Genomic DNA, 15790 nt, shown 5'->3' with positions numbered 1-15790 from the left:
AACCATCGCCGTAACAGTTTAAGAAGAAGAACAAAAGAACACCCACTTGAATAATGTGAAACTGTTGAACAGCCCCACCTATAGCAGACACTATTTAAAGTAGACAGCATCCAGCAAAGCACTGTGATTAATATGGTCATTAAAAAGCTCCCTGTAGACTGGAATGTAGCCTCGGGCACCAAATCTTCTGTTTGTCATGCCAATACTCAGCATACCTTTTCACTTATTATGGCATGTAAATACTGGGATGGGAAACACAACAATTAAATGACACGATGAGAAATCATCCTGGTTAAGGCTGGATAATTTGATATCAAGCAATAGCAAGAGTGTACCCAACTCGTTAAGCAGAAATTTAACCCAAACATATATCCAAAAACATGATTTCTTGTTGGAAATTACATTTATTTATAAAATACATATATTAAGACTTTAGATTGTCGCTGTGCAAATAGGAGCAATCACTGTATAGAGCAGTTTATAATGTTTGAAAACAAGTGTTAATTTTAACATACAGTATGATTATATTTCATCCCAGAATACACAAAACTTTTTCAACAAAACTTTTCAAATTTTTCAAAGCAACACTGCCAGTTTAAAACAATTTGGCAAAAAAAATAAATTGTGTCTGCTTTATGCTTACAACATTACGACAATTCATTTAAATCTTCAAACATAGAATAAAACAGATAATGAAATATCATATGATAACACATTTATCCATATTACCTCAGCATTTATTGTTAAGTAGCAGGACGAAATGCAAACCTTACGATTAGCCTTATGTTAAAATCCTAACAGTAGTTTGATCATTAAAACAACTACACAGATGTAGCTACATCCCTCACTGATGCCATGCAACTGCAACTATAAAATGTTAAACAAAGTTCGATATCCCTAGATTGCAGATCTGCAGTCATATACAGTATACTGTACATGCACACATTATCATCTTTAAACCTATGCTGATAATATCATGCTTGCTCATTTAATGTCTTTTTTACATGACAGCAACTACCACTTTTGAAAACCTAATCATGCAGTCAACCACCTGTCCGTTTCCTTTGTGAAAATGACAAAAAAAAAAAAAAAAGGAGACAAGCAGAGAAGGTCACTTTACATAATAGATTTAAAGCCAATCTTTCTTCTCGTGGATGTTTCTTTCTCATGTGCATGATCAGAGACTTGACAGCAGGGAGGATTCAAAGCAATTGTTCTGCTTTTACAATTCTGTTTCTTTTTCTTTGTCTTCACCTGTTTCTAAGTAATATTCATCATCTGTTGTGGTGTCTGAGCTGCTGTCTGAAGACTCCTCAAAGGTGCTAAGGCTGGATACATAACATCTGGAGGGCAAATGCCCTCTGGAGGACTGGTTGTCCACTTGCTGTGGTGCTCCTGATGAGCTGGGAAAGGTAGGGGAGGAAAGGCTGGGAGGTTTGGACATACGTTTGGACACTGGTGACAGTGGAGGTGTTGGAGGAGGGGTCGGAGGACCCTCTGTATCCCATGCAAAGTGACAAGTGTTCTTGTTAGGGCTCCAGAGGCGGGCTGGCTTTGAGGTTGTGGTAGTTACAGGTGGAGAAGCGGAGACTCCTGAGCTCCAATTTGCCAGGCGCCTGGTCAGTGATCGAGGAAGAGATCTCGATCTCATTTTACCAGGGTCACTGGGAAAATATGACATTCGACAATCCTTACTGGGCTGGAAATCATATTCTGAGGTCCAATCAGGAATAACAGACCACTGATCCAAGTCCTTGCCAATACCTCCACAAGTCAAGGCAGATTCAGAGAGGTCACCCACACTCATGAACCTGGATCCAGTGGAGATGCGACCCGGCCCTGAGGGTCGACTGGACAGTACAGAACTCACAGAAAATGACCTCCCTGGCTCAATGCCATACTTCAAGTCTGCATAGGAGGATGCCAAGCATTCCTTGTCCTGTCCTGGACCTGCACTTGGAGGACCAGTGGATGCCCGGCTTCTTCTTGACCCACCCAAGCTGATTCCCTCTCCTGGCTCACATGGTGAGGAGGATTCTCTGCGACGCTGTAGCTTTGGGCTGTAGAAGACACTGTCATCTGTAACATCAGGTGTGGGAAATGGGGAGAGAGGGGAAAGAGAGGAGAAGGGGGAGAAGGGGCTCCTGGGGCTGGATGTGGACTTCATGAACTGAGTACCAGAGGGGTTAGGGCTCCTACCAGGACTGGAATCTCTACAAGAGAGGAACTGGTTTGTTTGTTTATAATCTGTCCTGTTGTCTTTGTAAAGGTCAAACTGGTGCGTTGTTGGGGTGTGGATTGTCAAATGAGGTTGGTTTTTACTTTCAGACATGTGTTCTGCACAAACATTTTGCTTGTCTTGGTCAGTTTCTGATGTTGATTTGTCTGACCAAATGTAAAACTTATCTTCTGCCATTGTGCTCCCAGAAGCTGAGGGTGGTATGAGAGTGTATCTGTTTTGTGTCCATCTATTCGTACCCTCTGTTCCCTTTTCATTGTCCTTCAGCACCATCCCTTTCTCCTGCTCTCGCTTCTCTAGTGTTTTGGTACTCTCAGTGATATCACTGACATTGCTGATGTCACTTGATCCACTAACAGAGGGTGTTTGGGAGGCTCGCTTCCATTTCCATGGAAACATAATATCATCATCAGACCGTCTAGTGCTAAATGTTTGTCTCAGTTTGTTAAGGACCTGGTCCATTTTGTTATTAGTCTTGTTGGCCCTCTCTGACTCTGACCTTGATAAACTGGAGTTTGGTGTGCTTACACTTTTCTTCAATGCAAACCGGCTTCTCTTTGGGCTTTGTTCATTGTTACTCTCCACTGAAAAAAATCTGCTTTTACCCAGTACACTCTCCTTTATTCTTCTGTTAGAGCTTTCATCATCAGGGGGTTGACTCTCTACTGAGCTGCTACCACTGGAGCTCTGATCTGAATGACTGCATGGTCCATCTGTGGTTTCCTTACTCTGCACTGTGTGGGACTCTTGACTTAACTTGGTCTCCACAGAAACCAGTGTGTTTGTGGTATGTTGCAAAGGTTTAGGTGTGGTGTTTTTTGGGGCAACTGTCACTGTATCTATTTTAGATTTAATGCTGTAAACCAGTGTCTCAGTTACACATGTTGAGGAGGAGTTGTGGGCCTTATCACCCTGCAGAGACTGTGAACTGATATGAACTCTGTTGTCGATAAGTAATATCTGGCCATTTTGGCAATCGCGGCTGTTGTTCTTGCCGTTATTATTGTTGACTTGATCGGTTTCTGAAACACCACACTTTGAACTTTCTCGGGTGGCAGTTTTGTTTTGGAAAGGCAAAGACAGGGGCTGTGGTAGTCTCATAGGTGAAAGAGGGGGTTTGGCAGTGGGTAAGGTCATGGCTGCAACTGGGTCAGTTTGTATGGAAATATGTGGGGTATAATTTGACTGTGAGGGTTGTTGGAAGAGGGGTGATCTGGGTGTTATTGTCTTAGTTTCTCCTTGTGTTGACCTGGTAGACATGAGAGTGGAGTAAGGTGGGGAGCTATATCGAAGCTTATAACCACTTGAAAAGTCAGGAGGGAGGGAGAAAGGAGCAGAAGAATGGCACTGAACTAAACTGGACTCCACTGATAGTGTCCTCTCTTGTCTGGGTGTGGTTAAGTCTCGTCTTCCCTGATCAAAGATCACAGTGTCTTTCACAGGTCTTTGCTTCGATCTCTCTCGCTCTCTGAATGCTAAATCAGCAGAGTCATATGATAAGGATCGATACTTCCCTCCTTTCACCACCTGTATGCTGGAGGTTTTAGGCAAAGGGGAGCAAAGAGAAGATGAATTTGTGGTAGGACTGCTTGATCTTAGAAAGGAAAAGATGGATGGAGCTTTAATGCCTCGCTGGGATCTCAAGGGAGATGAAGGGCTTGTTGGGACTTGAAATGGCTCTGGCTTCTCAACTGTGATGGGCTCAGAATGCAGCAGATCCACCGAGTCCTCCCATGTTACTCGTCTCACTCTCTTTCCCTCTACACAGGGGCGCAGTTTCTTTGGGTCTTTTTCTAGGCTGCTTGAGAATGTCTTCCCTTCCTTAGGGCTGGAAGTGTCTGAGTAGTTGGGGCTGGTAATGACAGGGGTGGGAGGGGGGGTTAAGAGAGAGGAAATAGTGATAGTGGTGGGAGAAGATGCAATGGCAGGAGTGATAGGAGGAGTAAAGAGGGATGGGCTGGGGGAAATTGTGGCTGCTGGATGGCTTCCAGTGATAGAGGAAGAGGTGGTAGAAGCAGTGGATACAGGACTGCACTTTGTTTTAGAGAAAGCATTGACTGAGGGAATCATGCTGGACACAGTTTTAGGGTGGAATGGCTTGGGAACGGAAGCATAGCTTCTATCAAAGCCAAGAGGTGTGGTGTCAGCTGTGTTGGTAAATTTGGATGTTTGGGAAGAAGAGCCATTGTATGATGCAGCATGAATATTGGTCTGTGAAGCAACTGGATGAGAGTGAAAGGAGGAACTAGAGTTTGGGGTTAGGGGAAGAATAGAGGTAGTTTTAGAGGTAAGAGCTTGACTACTGAGAGTGTTGGTGGTAGCAAGAAAAAGATATGGTTTGGTAAACTTTTGAGAGTCTTTGTTTTGAGGAGATATAGGGATGCTGCTGGTTTTGGATGTAGAATGATTATTATTGTGTTTGCTGCTGCTCTCAGTGGGTGTATTTGAGTTCTTAAGATTTATCCAAGCAGGTGGTAATTCAGTTACATTTACTGTAAATGAACTACTACTTACATCATGCTTGCCGATATCTTTAGGGTGACTCAGTGTTGTTTGTGCTGTAGCTCTGCTAATTTTAGAACTAGACAAAACATCAGGCAAACTATGAGGCTTTTGTGGTTCTCTGTTGTTTAAATTGGAGCCATATTGCTGTTTGACAAGCCTGTCTGATTCGTGGTCAGGTAAATCCTCAACATTTCTTTGTTTGATGTTGTGCGTTCCTCCCTGCGTCTTCATAACAAGGTTCATGTTACTTTTGCGAACTGACTCTGTTGTGTTATTGTTCTCTCTGTTATTGTGGATTTGACTACTAAATCTTTTGTTGTCAGTCAGGCTTGAAGAGGCCAAGTCACTATTATCATTACAGGGTGTAACTAAGGGTGTGTTTGGCTTTTCTTTGATGTTCGTTGCATCACTGAGCATTAGAAGGGAACTGCCCTCCTGGTTAACTTGTTTCCACCAGGAAGTGGATGTCAGGGTGGTCCTCCTAGGGAGGGAATGGGTTTTTAGGAGGGCAGAGTGATCATATGGGGAATGTCTGGGTGAAGTGACAGAGCTCTCTGAGAGTAGTTTTGTACTTTTGTCTGAACCCCTGCAGTTCTGTTGCCTCTCTGATGGTGCTCTACTTAGAAATGCCTGTTTCGAACATGAAAGACTAGGCTGGGTTCTATTTATTGTTTGAGGTTGCTGGGTGAAGGGTGTGTCTTCTGCGTCTTTGTTTGTGGGTGAAGCTGAAAAGAAGCGTGTTTCAAATATGTTCCTTTCTCTGTGATTGGAGGATGATGGGGAAAGGAAAGGCTCAGTTTCAGTTCTATAAGAAATGGAAGTTGGAGAGAAGAGCGGCTTTGACCTCTCTTGCTCATTATTATTGTGAAAGGTTTGAGAAAGGTGTGTTGTGAAAAATTTTCCATCTCGATCACTTTGCGAACTTCTCAGAGGTGAAGGGTTTATCTCAGAGAGGGTGGAGGTTACATTAGAGTTCCTGCCATTTGAGTTGAATCTTCTTAAAGACAGAAGTAGACTGCTGGTTGTTGGTTTTGAGCTTAAAGATGACAGTCCTCCCTGATGACCAGTTTGTGGATTCCTTCTTTGTTCATTTGGGTCAAGGGAGAGGGGTGACACGGGAGATGCAGTTGTGGCTACAGGGCTTAAAGCACCTGCATCTATTTTTCTATTGTCCATCATTCCAGAGTTTACATCCAAGGAGACAGTCTGAATCATTTTCCTCTTAGATTCATAGTCCAAGCTTGCAGGACCACTCTTAGTTGACCAGTCCACTGTATTCCTCCTGGTACCCAAAAATGGCACCCTTAATTGGGCTTGTGATCCATCTGTCAATGACCTGTCCACAGTCTCCTGAAAGCGTTCATGAGTACCGTTTGCCGCAGTGTTTGTCACATCTCGTAAATTCCCCTGGGCTTCTGAATTGCCAGTTCCCTCAAATCTTTTGGTCCGTCTTAGTCTGCCACTCCAGTGTGGGGCAAGAACTGTTACTACAGTGGAAGACAACATGGTTCTAGTAGGGTTGGACAGTTCCACAAGTTCAGTTTGTTTCTTAAGCTTTGTATGGTCTTTTCTATCTTCTTCTAACTCAACTGATCTAGTGCCAGTCCTTGGTTGTGACCCACATGAAAGTATGTGCATGCCATTAGGCTCATGTGGTCCAGACTCCCCATTTGAGAAACTGCGAGTTATATTCAAGACCTTGGTAGTCTCCAGTTCATTGCAAACAACTGTGATAACCTCTTCTTTCTTCTTTGCTGGAAATGGTATCCTTTCAGATAATGGAGAGTCACTGGTTACCTTTATAGAGGTGTCTGGTGGTAATGTTTGTCCATTAACCTGTTAAGAGAAGAAGAATTACTCCAAGATATTGACCAGATATTGTATACTAATTTATTTTTTGCCAAACATCTGGAATCTGCATTAGAAATGTAGGTTTTAAAATAATTTTTTGTATTGTTAAATTAATTAATTGTGGGATATTGTCTGGTCATATGACCAAACAATATCCCACACTAGATTTCTGTATTGTAACCACGGATCAGATATGTCTAGCTGTATCATTAAAGCCTAACTCTTTTCATATGTCAACTTGAACTTGTCATATCATACCAATGCAAATGACTTAGACTAAAGTAAATTGCCTTCTACATTTACAGTAAGTATGCAACAGTGGCCTGTTATCTGAATTACAAATTGAGTGCTGGAAGAAGCCACAGCTAATGCTTATGTTCCCATGGTGTAGCTATTTAAGAGATTCAGGCCTTGACAAACAGGTTATTTTGAAAGACATGAGAGATTTCCAAGGACACACACTAAAGCACACACACCCTGTCCCTTCCAACTCTTAGAATAATACTCAATCTCAGATGTTTACAAGAGTATGCGATGTCACTCGAGATGTTTTCATAGATAACTACTTCATGTGGTTTTCAAAAGTTGCCTTAAATTATATTTTGAATACTTTGAATTAACTAGGAATTAAAGGTGCAATTTAACATTTGTTTTTAGATGGTATTTTACATTGTAATGATTCCAGCACAAGTCCTAAAACATTATGATTTTAATGATCAAGATTGTGGCTAATTCTTACCCGACAGCTGCTGTTCTCAGTCTCAATCCTTTGTGTTTCAGTTAAACTGGCAGAACAGGAGAAAGAAAAGACATAAAAACCATTAGGGATACTAGTTAGTATTGCACCTCTCACTTAACTGTAGATTGGACATAATGTACAGTATGCACAAAATGTCATGTTACCCTACATATGATCTATGAGAGCAATACTGACTAAGGTTAGACCAGTATATCAGTTTTCTGACACATTGGGCAGCTGTTGGATTTCCTAAAAAGAAATTAATAAAAAAATAAAGACTGTCACACATCTCTGATATGATATGGTTGCTGTGGAGCTTTTTTGATTATATATTCTTTACACAATAAAAAGGTTACAGGAATATGTTTTATTACTGTTATTGCTAAGCGTGTCATCCACATCAAAAATTAAGGCAGCAAGGAATAAATATGACAAAACAGTTAATCATCTAGATAACATGTAACTTTTGTTTTCATTCATCATGTCAGTTGCCCTGTTGTATGTGTTTACAGTAAATATACCTTCAGTGATATATAATGGACACTTTGAGACTCATATAATAATGAATTGTGTAATGTTTGATATTGAGACAGGGGATTGGCGAGACGTCATTGGCATTAAGACCATCCAGCAAAGAACATTATGAACATGATAATCAGGGTGTTCATAAATGTATTGCTGAGATAATAAACAGTAAAAGCTAATAAAATATCTCTATTTTTAAAACTTGGTATAAGTGTAATTTCTGCATTCAACAAATCTCCCATCTTCCTGTATTCTGTACCATAATGTTTTTGTGTGAAACATTTGGGGGATTAGATGTCTAACATTTGCCACAGCAATGCTGATCAACAGGATGGTCAGCATTCCTCTCCTCTGTCCCTCTCTCTTTACTAAACAGTTTTCTCACAGTTACATGTGCACTAAAGTCACACCTCATAAGCATTTATGAAAGCACTTACATGGTATTTTTATGTTGGCCATGGTAAGCACATGGATCACACATGCACGTACTGTACACACACAAGATCACACACTCAGTACTAGATGTCTATATATGGTCATGTTGTATGGTATGAAAATTGCAGGTGCCTAGCAGACAGTTAAAGGGGTGTGTTCTCTCTTGAATGAATAAAGCCAGTTCGATCTATGGCATCTATTGACAAGGCTACTTTAATCTCTGGCCCACATTGCATCATACATAGGCATGCAAATATGCCCAAGGAAAATGTGCAGCACATACTTATACGAACCACCTCCACCACGCACAAGCTAGAAAGCAATTGTTATATCAGATTATATCTAAAGAAAAAGTTAAATATTTCCCCCAGAAAACCATGGCAACAAGTCTAACCTAAAATGACCTCTAATTCTCTTGTATTGCTGACTTAAGTACTGTCATGCAAATCAGCCCACAGATAGATGATTTGTGATAAGGAAGGTAAGGACGATAAAGTCGGGCTTCCTGAAAGGGCGGTAAGAGCTTCTTATCTTCCTATACTGGATACCAGGACATGCACTGTGAAGTTAAAATGCAAACAAATACATACATACTGTAAACTCATCGACAGACAAACACACAAACGCAATCATGTCTAACCTACTCCCAGGGGTCACATGTGCACTTCCTTGTTTATATAAGGAGCTGACTCTTCCAGATAATGTGTCACAGGCTTGCAGACAGGGCTCAGTGGTTCAGTTACTGTTTGACTAAATGTTGGAGATGACTTGTGATTTCAGTGACTCTGAGCATGGTACAACCATTAGTGCCAGATGTACCTATTTCAGACCTCAGATACAGCTCCAGGGATGCTGGTCTGTACTTACCAATTATGATGAGACAGACAGAGAGAAAATGCCCCATTGTTGGGAAAGTTTAGGGAATGGCAAGACCCATTCAACATAACAAGCAGCTAATAAATACATCATGTAAATTACAAATCAGGTCAGCAGTGATGTACAGATGAATACCTTGGGAGACACAACTAGTCAAACTTTGAAGAGGACTGACAAAAACAACAGAGGAGAAGACAGTGACAGCTTCTAATCCTGTTTACTTAGAACAAAATGAGCTGATGAGCTACAGTGGATACTGTACATGAAAAGCAAACTTGACCAATAGATGAAGACTCTGCCAGACCTGATAAATCCTGAATTCTGCTGCACTATAATGATTGCACCACAAAAAACAGAAATATCACAGATCTAACATTGCAACTTGCTTTGTGTCAGTACAGTACAGAATGACTATGTGTAATTAAATGTTTTAGTGGCACACATTAGGTCTATTTGAACCAAGTACGTATCATTTCAATGTGATATTGACACAAAACATTGCCATGGACCAGGCGCTTCCCCCTATGGTCTTAAATATCTAAGCAAAACCATCATCTTCTTAAGATGGTTACAAGAATACTTGACAGATTAAGTAAAATGGGATTGTGTCTGCATGAATGTGTTACCAAAAAAAATCTGCAGGAGCAGCATGATGCTATTAAGCCTGTATGGCCCAAGGTCCCAGATGAATGCTTTAAGCACTTCTCTAAATCCATGCCTCAATGATTTCAAGCTGTACCTCGTAGAAACTGTGCAAATACTGGTCTGTGACTTCATGCTCTGAATCTAATTTGCTGGTCCAACAGATCAATGCAATTATGCATATGTGTACTGTATGTAGATACATACACAAAACAGATTGTGCTTGTTATTTTGTTCACTTCACACAGACAGATAGACGACGACGTGACGACATAAAGTCCTACATGCCAAAACAGAACAAGACCGTACACAGAGTACTCTGTTATTCCTTGAACTATGGACCAGGAAACAGAATATATTAATGAGCCTGTGATCAGGGTCAGTACTGAATTTCATTAACACTTGTTTCAAGGTAAATTTATTCATTCCCTTGCTTACCTGTGTAGACAGGGGTCTAAATTCTTCTTGAGTCTTAGCTCTTGGGTGTCAAGGTCTGGATTGCTGGAGAGTCTGAGGAAGAGGCAGGAGGTGAATCTGGGTTCAACAGGCTTCTGGGTCTGGACCTTTGAATCACCACAATGTCTGCTGCTGTCTGCTCTTAATATTAGTGCTGTAATAGATTCAGAATAGGGGATAATTTGATCATTCAAATAATTCAATAATTGAGGCTAAATAAGATTACTGAAGTGTACAAACCTAATTCTTGTATCTTAAATGTTGTGCGCAACATGTGTTTGATGAGTGTGTGCATGTCACCTTTGTGTCTTTCTTCCTGTCTGATGGCTGATGGGTGACACAGCTGTCCGGTCGGGGTTTCATCACCATGATGATTCCCCTGCTTGAACCTTTCACCGAATGTTTCATCCTGCTGTTCTCTAAAAAAAAAACAACATACCAAAAAAGTACAAAATCATTAAAGACTTACTCATGCAAAAATGCAAAAGATTTGCTGGTTCCAGCCCTTACACTGTACAGCCCCACAATGAAGCAGCTGGGCAGCAAGTGCCTTGCTGAAGGGCATTTCAACAGGTAAGATCAAGCTGGATTTGTAGTTGAGGGGTTAATGGGAATCCCACCGTAGACATATGACTATGGCATATGTTTTGATTTATAGTTCAGCGTCAGATTTCATGCATTGATAACACTAGACACTAGACACATGTATCATGTGTGATCAGGCCGTATCGTGCTTTAATTATATTCCCCACAGTAACAATATATACCTGAATCAGAAACCTGAAGATTAAAACACAAGCAGCTCCTTCTGACCAATCACAGTTCTTGTGGTCCCCACATGGTATCTCCATAGCCCCGACATGTAGTTACACTTTTGAGGAGGTGCACGTTAGCTATGGTGTAGCCTACGGCGTATTTTCAACGGCTACGTGTGTAGGCTCCATAGCTACACTGTAACCCTGTAATGCACAACATAAGTCAAGCTTAAATGTTAAGCATCCAATTTGCCCAATATCTTTTCAAAGAGTTTCCCTACGGGGATCAAAGAGTTTCCCTACGGGGATCAATAAAGTATTTCTGATTCTGATTCTGATTTCTGATCTAATTGGTGGCTTTCCAGTCCCAAGTAGGGCTGCAACTATTATTTTTATTATTGATTAATGCTGAATATTTTCTTGATTAATCGTTCTTTCTATAGAATGTCAGAAAATAGTGAAAATGTCCATTATATATTGCTAGAGCCCAAGGTGATATCTTGTGTTGTCCAACCAACAGTCCAACACCCAAAGACATTCAATTTACTCATATATGACAAAGAAAAGCCTCAAATCCTCAAATTTGGAACCAGTGAAAGTTTCATCAATTAATCACGTCATCTCTAGTCGCAAGCAGCTCTTAACCTTTCATGCTGAATTACGTACACCATTCTCTTTCTCTTGAAATGTAATTTGTAACCAGACAGAAATTTTAAATTAGTGCTAAAGGTATATTGAAGGAAATTCAAACAGCCATGCTTCCCTCATCTTATTAGTTCAGCAGTGCTGGACTGATAAGCAGTGGTTATATAACAATTCGACTCTGCTCACTCCACACTTTCTCTTAAAACCAGAGCACAGAGCTAACACACCCACTCACAGTCACTAAAACATGCATTATGCACATTTACTGCTGCAACCCAACGCTGAACCCACGCTAGTGTACCATCCACCAAGCACGATGATGACACAAGAACAAAGATGAGGCGTTTTCTGAATATGAATGTACCGTGTCACTGCAACCTTTGTTCATTTAACATAACAAATTAAATGACAGCAATTATCTGTCACAGGACATTCCAGTATAACTTTCTCTTTGTAATCCGATTCAGCAGTTTATAAGTGACTAGAAATTGCTACTTAAGATCCAGAATCTTTATGTAACATGCGGTGCTTCATGTGATCACAAAGTGAAGGACTTTGATTTTCCTTTCTCGACATTTCTTAATAACATGGACCATCTCTACCTCTCCACCTTGCCTTCAGGGGCGACTCATTGGCCTCATTAGAGCTTAATCTCGTTCAGGCTATTATAAAAGCCTGACATGACATGACATGAGAGAGAAGCAGAGAGAAATATGAGGAGGGAGGGAGATCTTCATGCTCTTCAACAGCTACTTCAGTGCCAAAGCCAACACGCCTTCCATGTGGTTGGTACGGAGTGTTTTTAATCCTACCTCTCCTGGAGGCAACAGAAGAAATCATATCACATCACACCAATATTAGTACTTGTAAACCAGAAGGAAACCATGTTTGGATAGTTTAATCAGTCAGTGATAGGCCTGTAATGGTGGAGCATGAGGAGCTGTTTTTTAGACAGCATTCCCACAAACTGAAACCGCATAGTTTACTCTACAGTCTTCATTATTAATACGCCTATAGATATAGGTACAGAGTGTCTGAAGTCTGCAATCACAAGAAATTTACAGTAGTACTGAGACAATTATTTGATTAATCAAGTAATCCAGTGGTTCAGAACGTTTTCTGTGCGATGTACCACCATAGCCCTATTAGAAGGGCTCCAGCACCCCTTAATTTTTCAGCTCCAATAGATGGGATGGCATTCATGGAATTGTTTGATAGTAGGGCTGCAACTTAACGATTATTTTCATTATCATTGAACCTGTGGGTTAATCTGTTGATTCTTTTCTTAAGATTAATGGTTTAGTCTATAATAAGTCAGAAAATAGTGATAAAAGCCCATTACAATTCTCTAGAGCTCAAGTTGACATCTTCAATTTGTTTATTTCATCCAACCAACAGTACAAAACCCAAAGATATTCAATTAACAATGGTATAAAACTGCAAAATTGTTGATGTTTATTTTTTCTGTTGATTGACTAATCAATTAATCGAGTAATGGTTTCAGCCCTAACATCATTTCGCTGCACAGAGAACACATTGTCTGTGGTGGATCTGTGACTGCAGGTGTGAATACACACATATTGATCATTTATTGATCATTGCATTTAACGATGTGTGGGCTTGGTCTTATTTTTCGTACGTTTGGTCCATAGTAGCCTAGTTTGCATTCGTACTACCTCCACTTGGAGTGTCAGAAGCTAGTTGTTACAACCATTTATTCATTACTTTTAGGTAGAGCTGAAACAATGACTTGATTAACGGATCGACAGAAACAATTTGGATAATTGTTTAAAGTAATTTTTTAAGCCAAAAATGCCAAACATTGACTGGCTCCAGCCTCGAAATTGTGGATCTATACTGTTTTTGTCTTCTATGATATTTGACTGAATATGTTTGGGGTTTGGACTGTTGGTTGGACAAAACAAACAATTTAAATGTCAACTTGGGCTCTGGGAAATTGTGATGAGCATTTTTCATTATTTCCTGAAGTAGTATAAACCAAAAGATAAATCTATTGATCGAGAAAATATTCAGCATACTAATCGATATTGAACATATTTATTATTTGCAGCCTTACTTTTAGTGAGCTTTTTAAATTTTTCTGCAAGCCTGCATAACAATTTTACTTGAAATAATTACTTGAAAAATATAATTGACAGATTAATTGATTAACTGTTGGTTGCAGCTCTACTTTACAGGACTACTTTTTCCAAATGTGTTATGGTGAAAGGACACTATTATTTAGTATGGATTTAATTGAATGTTTTTTAAAAGTTATTGCAATGCATTGACAACCTGCAACCTCCAGTCAGTGCTGCAGCCATGTAACATACACGTTATCTGGACTATGTCTCAGTTTGTTTTGATGGTTTGTGAGCTGATGACTAATTGTTATCTTTGAAAGGCTCTTTGGGCTGCTCCATTATGTGCTGTGTGTCTCATACAAGTATGGTGGTGTGTTCTTCACTTGAGGTCAGCCTCGCTGTGGGTGTGTGCCCATATCTGCCAGCTAACACTTACATAACAACAAGGATCCAGCCTAAAGTGTGGGTGTGTACTCAACACTGACAAACGCATGTAATGTTCCAACTACTGCCAATGATTTACACCTTAAATTTCTTTTCAAGATTCATCCAAAGAGAACTTAATGACTTTGCAATGACTACATGAGTGGTAACAAAAGGTTGCCAGGACAAAGTGAGACTTGTTCTGTTTGCTGCCACACCTTCTGTGTCTGTCAGACTTCCAGAAGAGCTGTTTATCTTTGAGCTTATAGATGGGATGGGTTAGATAGGTTTAGAGGGTATTTGCAGGAGGATGTGCAGATAGAGGGTATTAGCAGGAGGATGTGCAGATAATCAACAGAGGTAGAGCTCAGGACATGCACAGACAGCAGCACTGTGTATCCATGGTAGTAACTCTGTTAATCTGCAGGCCTGGATGTGCATGTATGAGCTCGCCTGCTAAGCCACTGAAGCTGAACTGCTCTAAAATACATCAACCTGATGATGCTGGTTTACAGTGTTAGTTAAGTGTATGACAAATGCATACAGCCATACAAATGTAGGCGCAGGTGTGCATGTTAGGTATAAAACTGGATGCATAATAAATTAATATTTGATACATAATACTACAGCACTGAGTCCAAAAACCTACGTTCAGAATGTGCTTGGCTATTTCCTATATTCAACCTCTGGAAAGTTAACACGAGTGACGTTACGTAACAGATACGTTACGTTTTATGAAGACGAGCATGTCACACCAAACCTTATTCAAAAATCTGGCAACTTGCGTAAAAGAAGACCAAGGAGTACACAAGTTTATTACGAATCGTTAGCGGCTACGTTTCATCGACAGGACACCTACATTTATCCAAAAAAGCATATAAAACTCACTAAGTAGCTTAAAAATTCGACGTTTTCCAAAAGTTATTCCCGCCTCCTTATGCTGTCAAACACAGTTGTGGGCAGTATAAACCAGTGAACCAAGTGTACAATGTTAAATTGATGGAATGGCTTAGTGCCGAATTTACTAAAATCAGGTCATGGATCATGAGACGTTTTCGTTTGGCTGAGAGAGACGTATATGTTTCCAGACACGCGTTACAACATTAAACATATACATTTATGCACGCAGTTCCGCGTGCGGTTTCTCTCCCTTCAAGAGAACAGCTCGCATCGCGTCTAAGAAGTCTCCAGCAAGCAAACGGAGATATAAAAACTGAGTAGCAACATTAAACAGGTCGATAAGAAGTACAACAAATGTAGGATAATAACAAACTCGTTGTTATAATGCCCTTTAAATACACTTTAACCTACCGTGCAGTTGCAGTGCGTGTTGCTCGTGCTGTCCTGCACAGAGGCGTAGCTGTCTCTCCTCCTACAACTCTGAGCTCCAACTCTCCTGCGTCACTTGTTGACATCCTATTTTAACCGGTTCAGTAAGCCTTCAGTATTCAGACTGATGAGACAATGCATCTTTATAATGTATTGTGGAATTTACAGCAACTGACCTGTGAACAGGCCAAGTATCCGTTCCTATTGACTGGAGGTGAAAGTTCAACACCTCCTGTCAGACAGGTGAGCGGCGGGACTATTGTGACCATGCAATAACTCCTGGCCG

The 15790-nt window shown here is 40.5% G+C and overlaps 1 protein-coding gene across 2 annotated transcripts; it reads right to left on the bottom strand.

The window, feature by feature from the left end:
- Positions 1 to 384: 384 nt before the first annotated feature.
- zmp:0000000991 (mucin-17) lies at positions 385 to 15721 on the bottom strand. Of its 2 annotated transcripts, XM_044176321.1 has the most exons (6): positions 15681 to 15699; positions 15487 to 15591; positions 10569 to 10687; positions 10251 to 10422; positions 7335 to 7380; positions 385 to 6580 (listed from the first exon to the last, which is right to left on the bottom strand). In XM_044176321.1, exons 2-6 carry the CDS (start codon positions 15588 to 15590, stop codon positions 1223 to 1225), a joined length of 5799 nt encoding a protein of 1932 aa, XP_044032256.1. In that variant the 5' UTR covers position 15591; positions 15681 to 15699; the 3' UTR covers positions 385 to 1222. The 2 variants fall into 2 exon arrangements, with proteins under 2 accessions (XP_044032256.1, XP_044032257.1); XM_044176322.1 differs by having other exon boundaries at positions 10251 to 10322; positions 15487 to 15721.
- Between the last annotated feature and the right edge of the window lie 69 nt (positions 15722 to 15790).

This window comes from Siniperca chuatsi, linkage group LG19, assembly GCF_020085105.1.
Source record: "Siniperca chuatsi isolate FFG_IHB_CAS linkage group LG19, ASM2008510v1, whole genome shotgun sequence".
NCBI lineage: Eukaryota > Metazoa > Chordata > Actinopteri > Centrarchiformes > Sinipercidae > Siniperca > Siniperca chuatsi.
This window is presented reverse-complemented; position numbering and strand designations above follow the sequence as displayed.

Coding starts and splice junctions, on each gene's coding strand:
- zmp:0000000991 (XM_044176321.1), bottom strand. CDS start 15,590: ATGTCAACAAGTGACGCAGGAGAGTTGGAGCTCAGAGTTGTAGGAGGA. Junction 10,423..10,568: donor ACAGGAAGAAAGACACAAAG/GTGACATGCACA, acceptor AATCTATTACAG/CACTAATATTAAGAGCAGAC. Junction 7,381..10,250: donor TTAGACCCCTGTCTACACAG/GTAAGCAAGGGA, acceptor CTGTTCTGCCAG/TTTAACTGAAACACAAAGGA.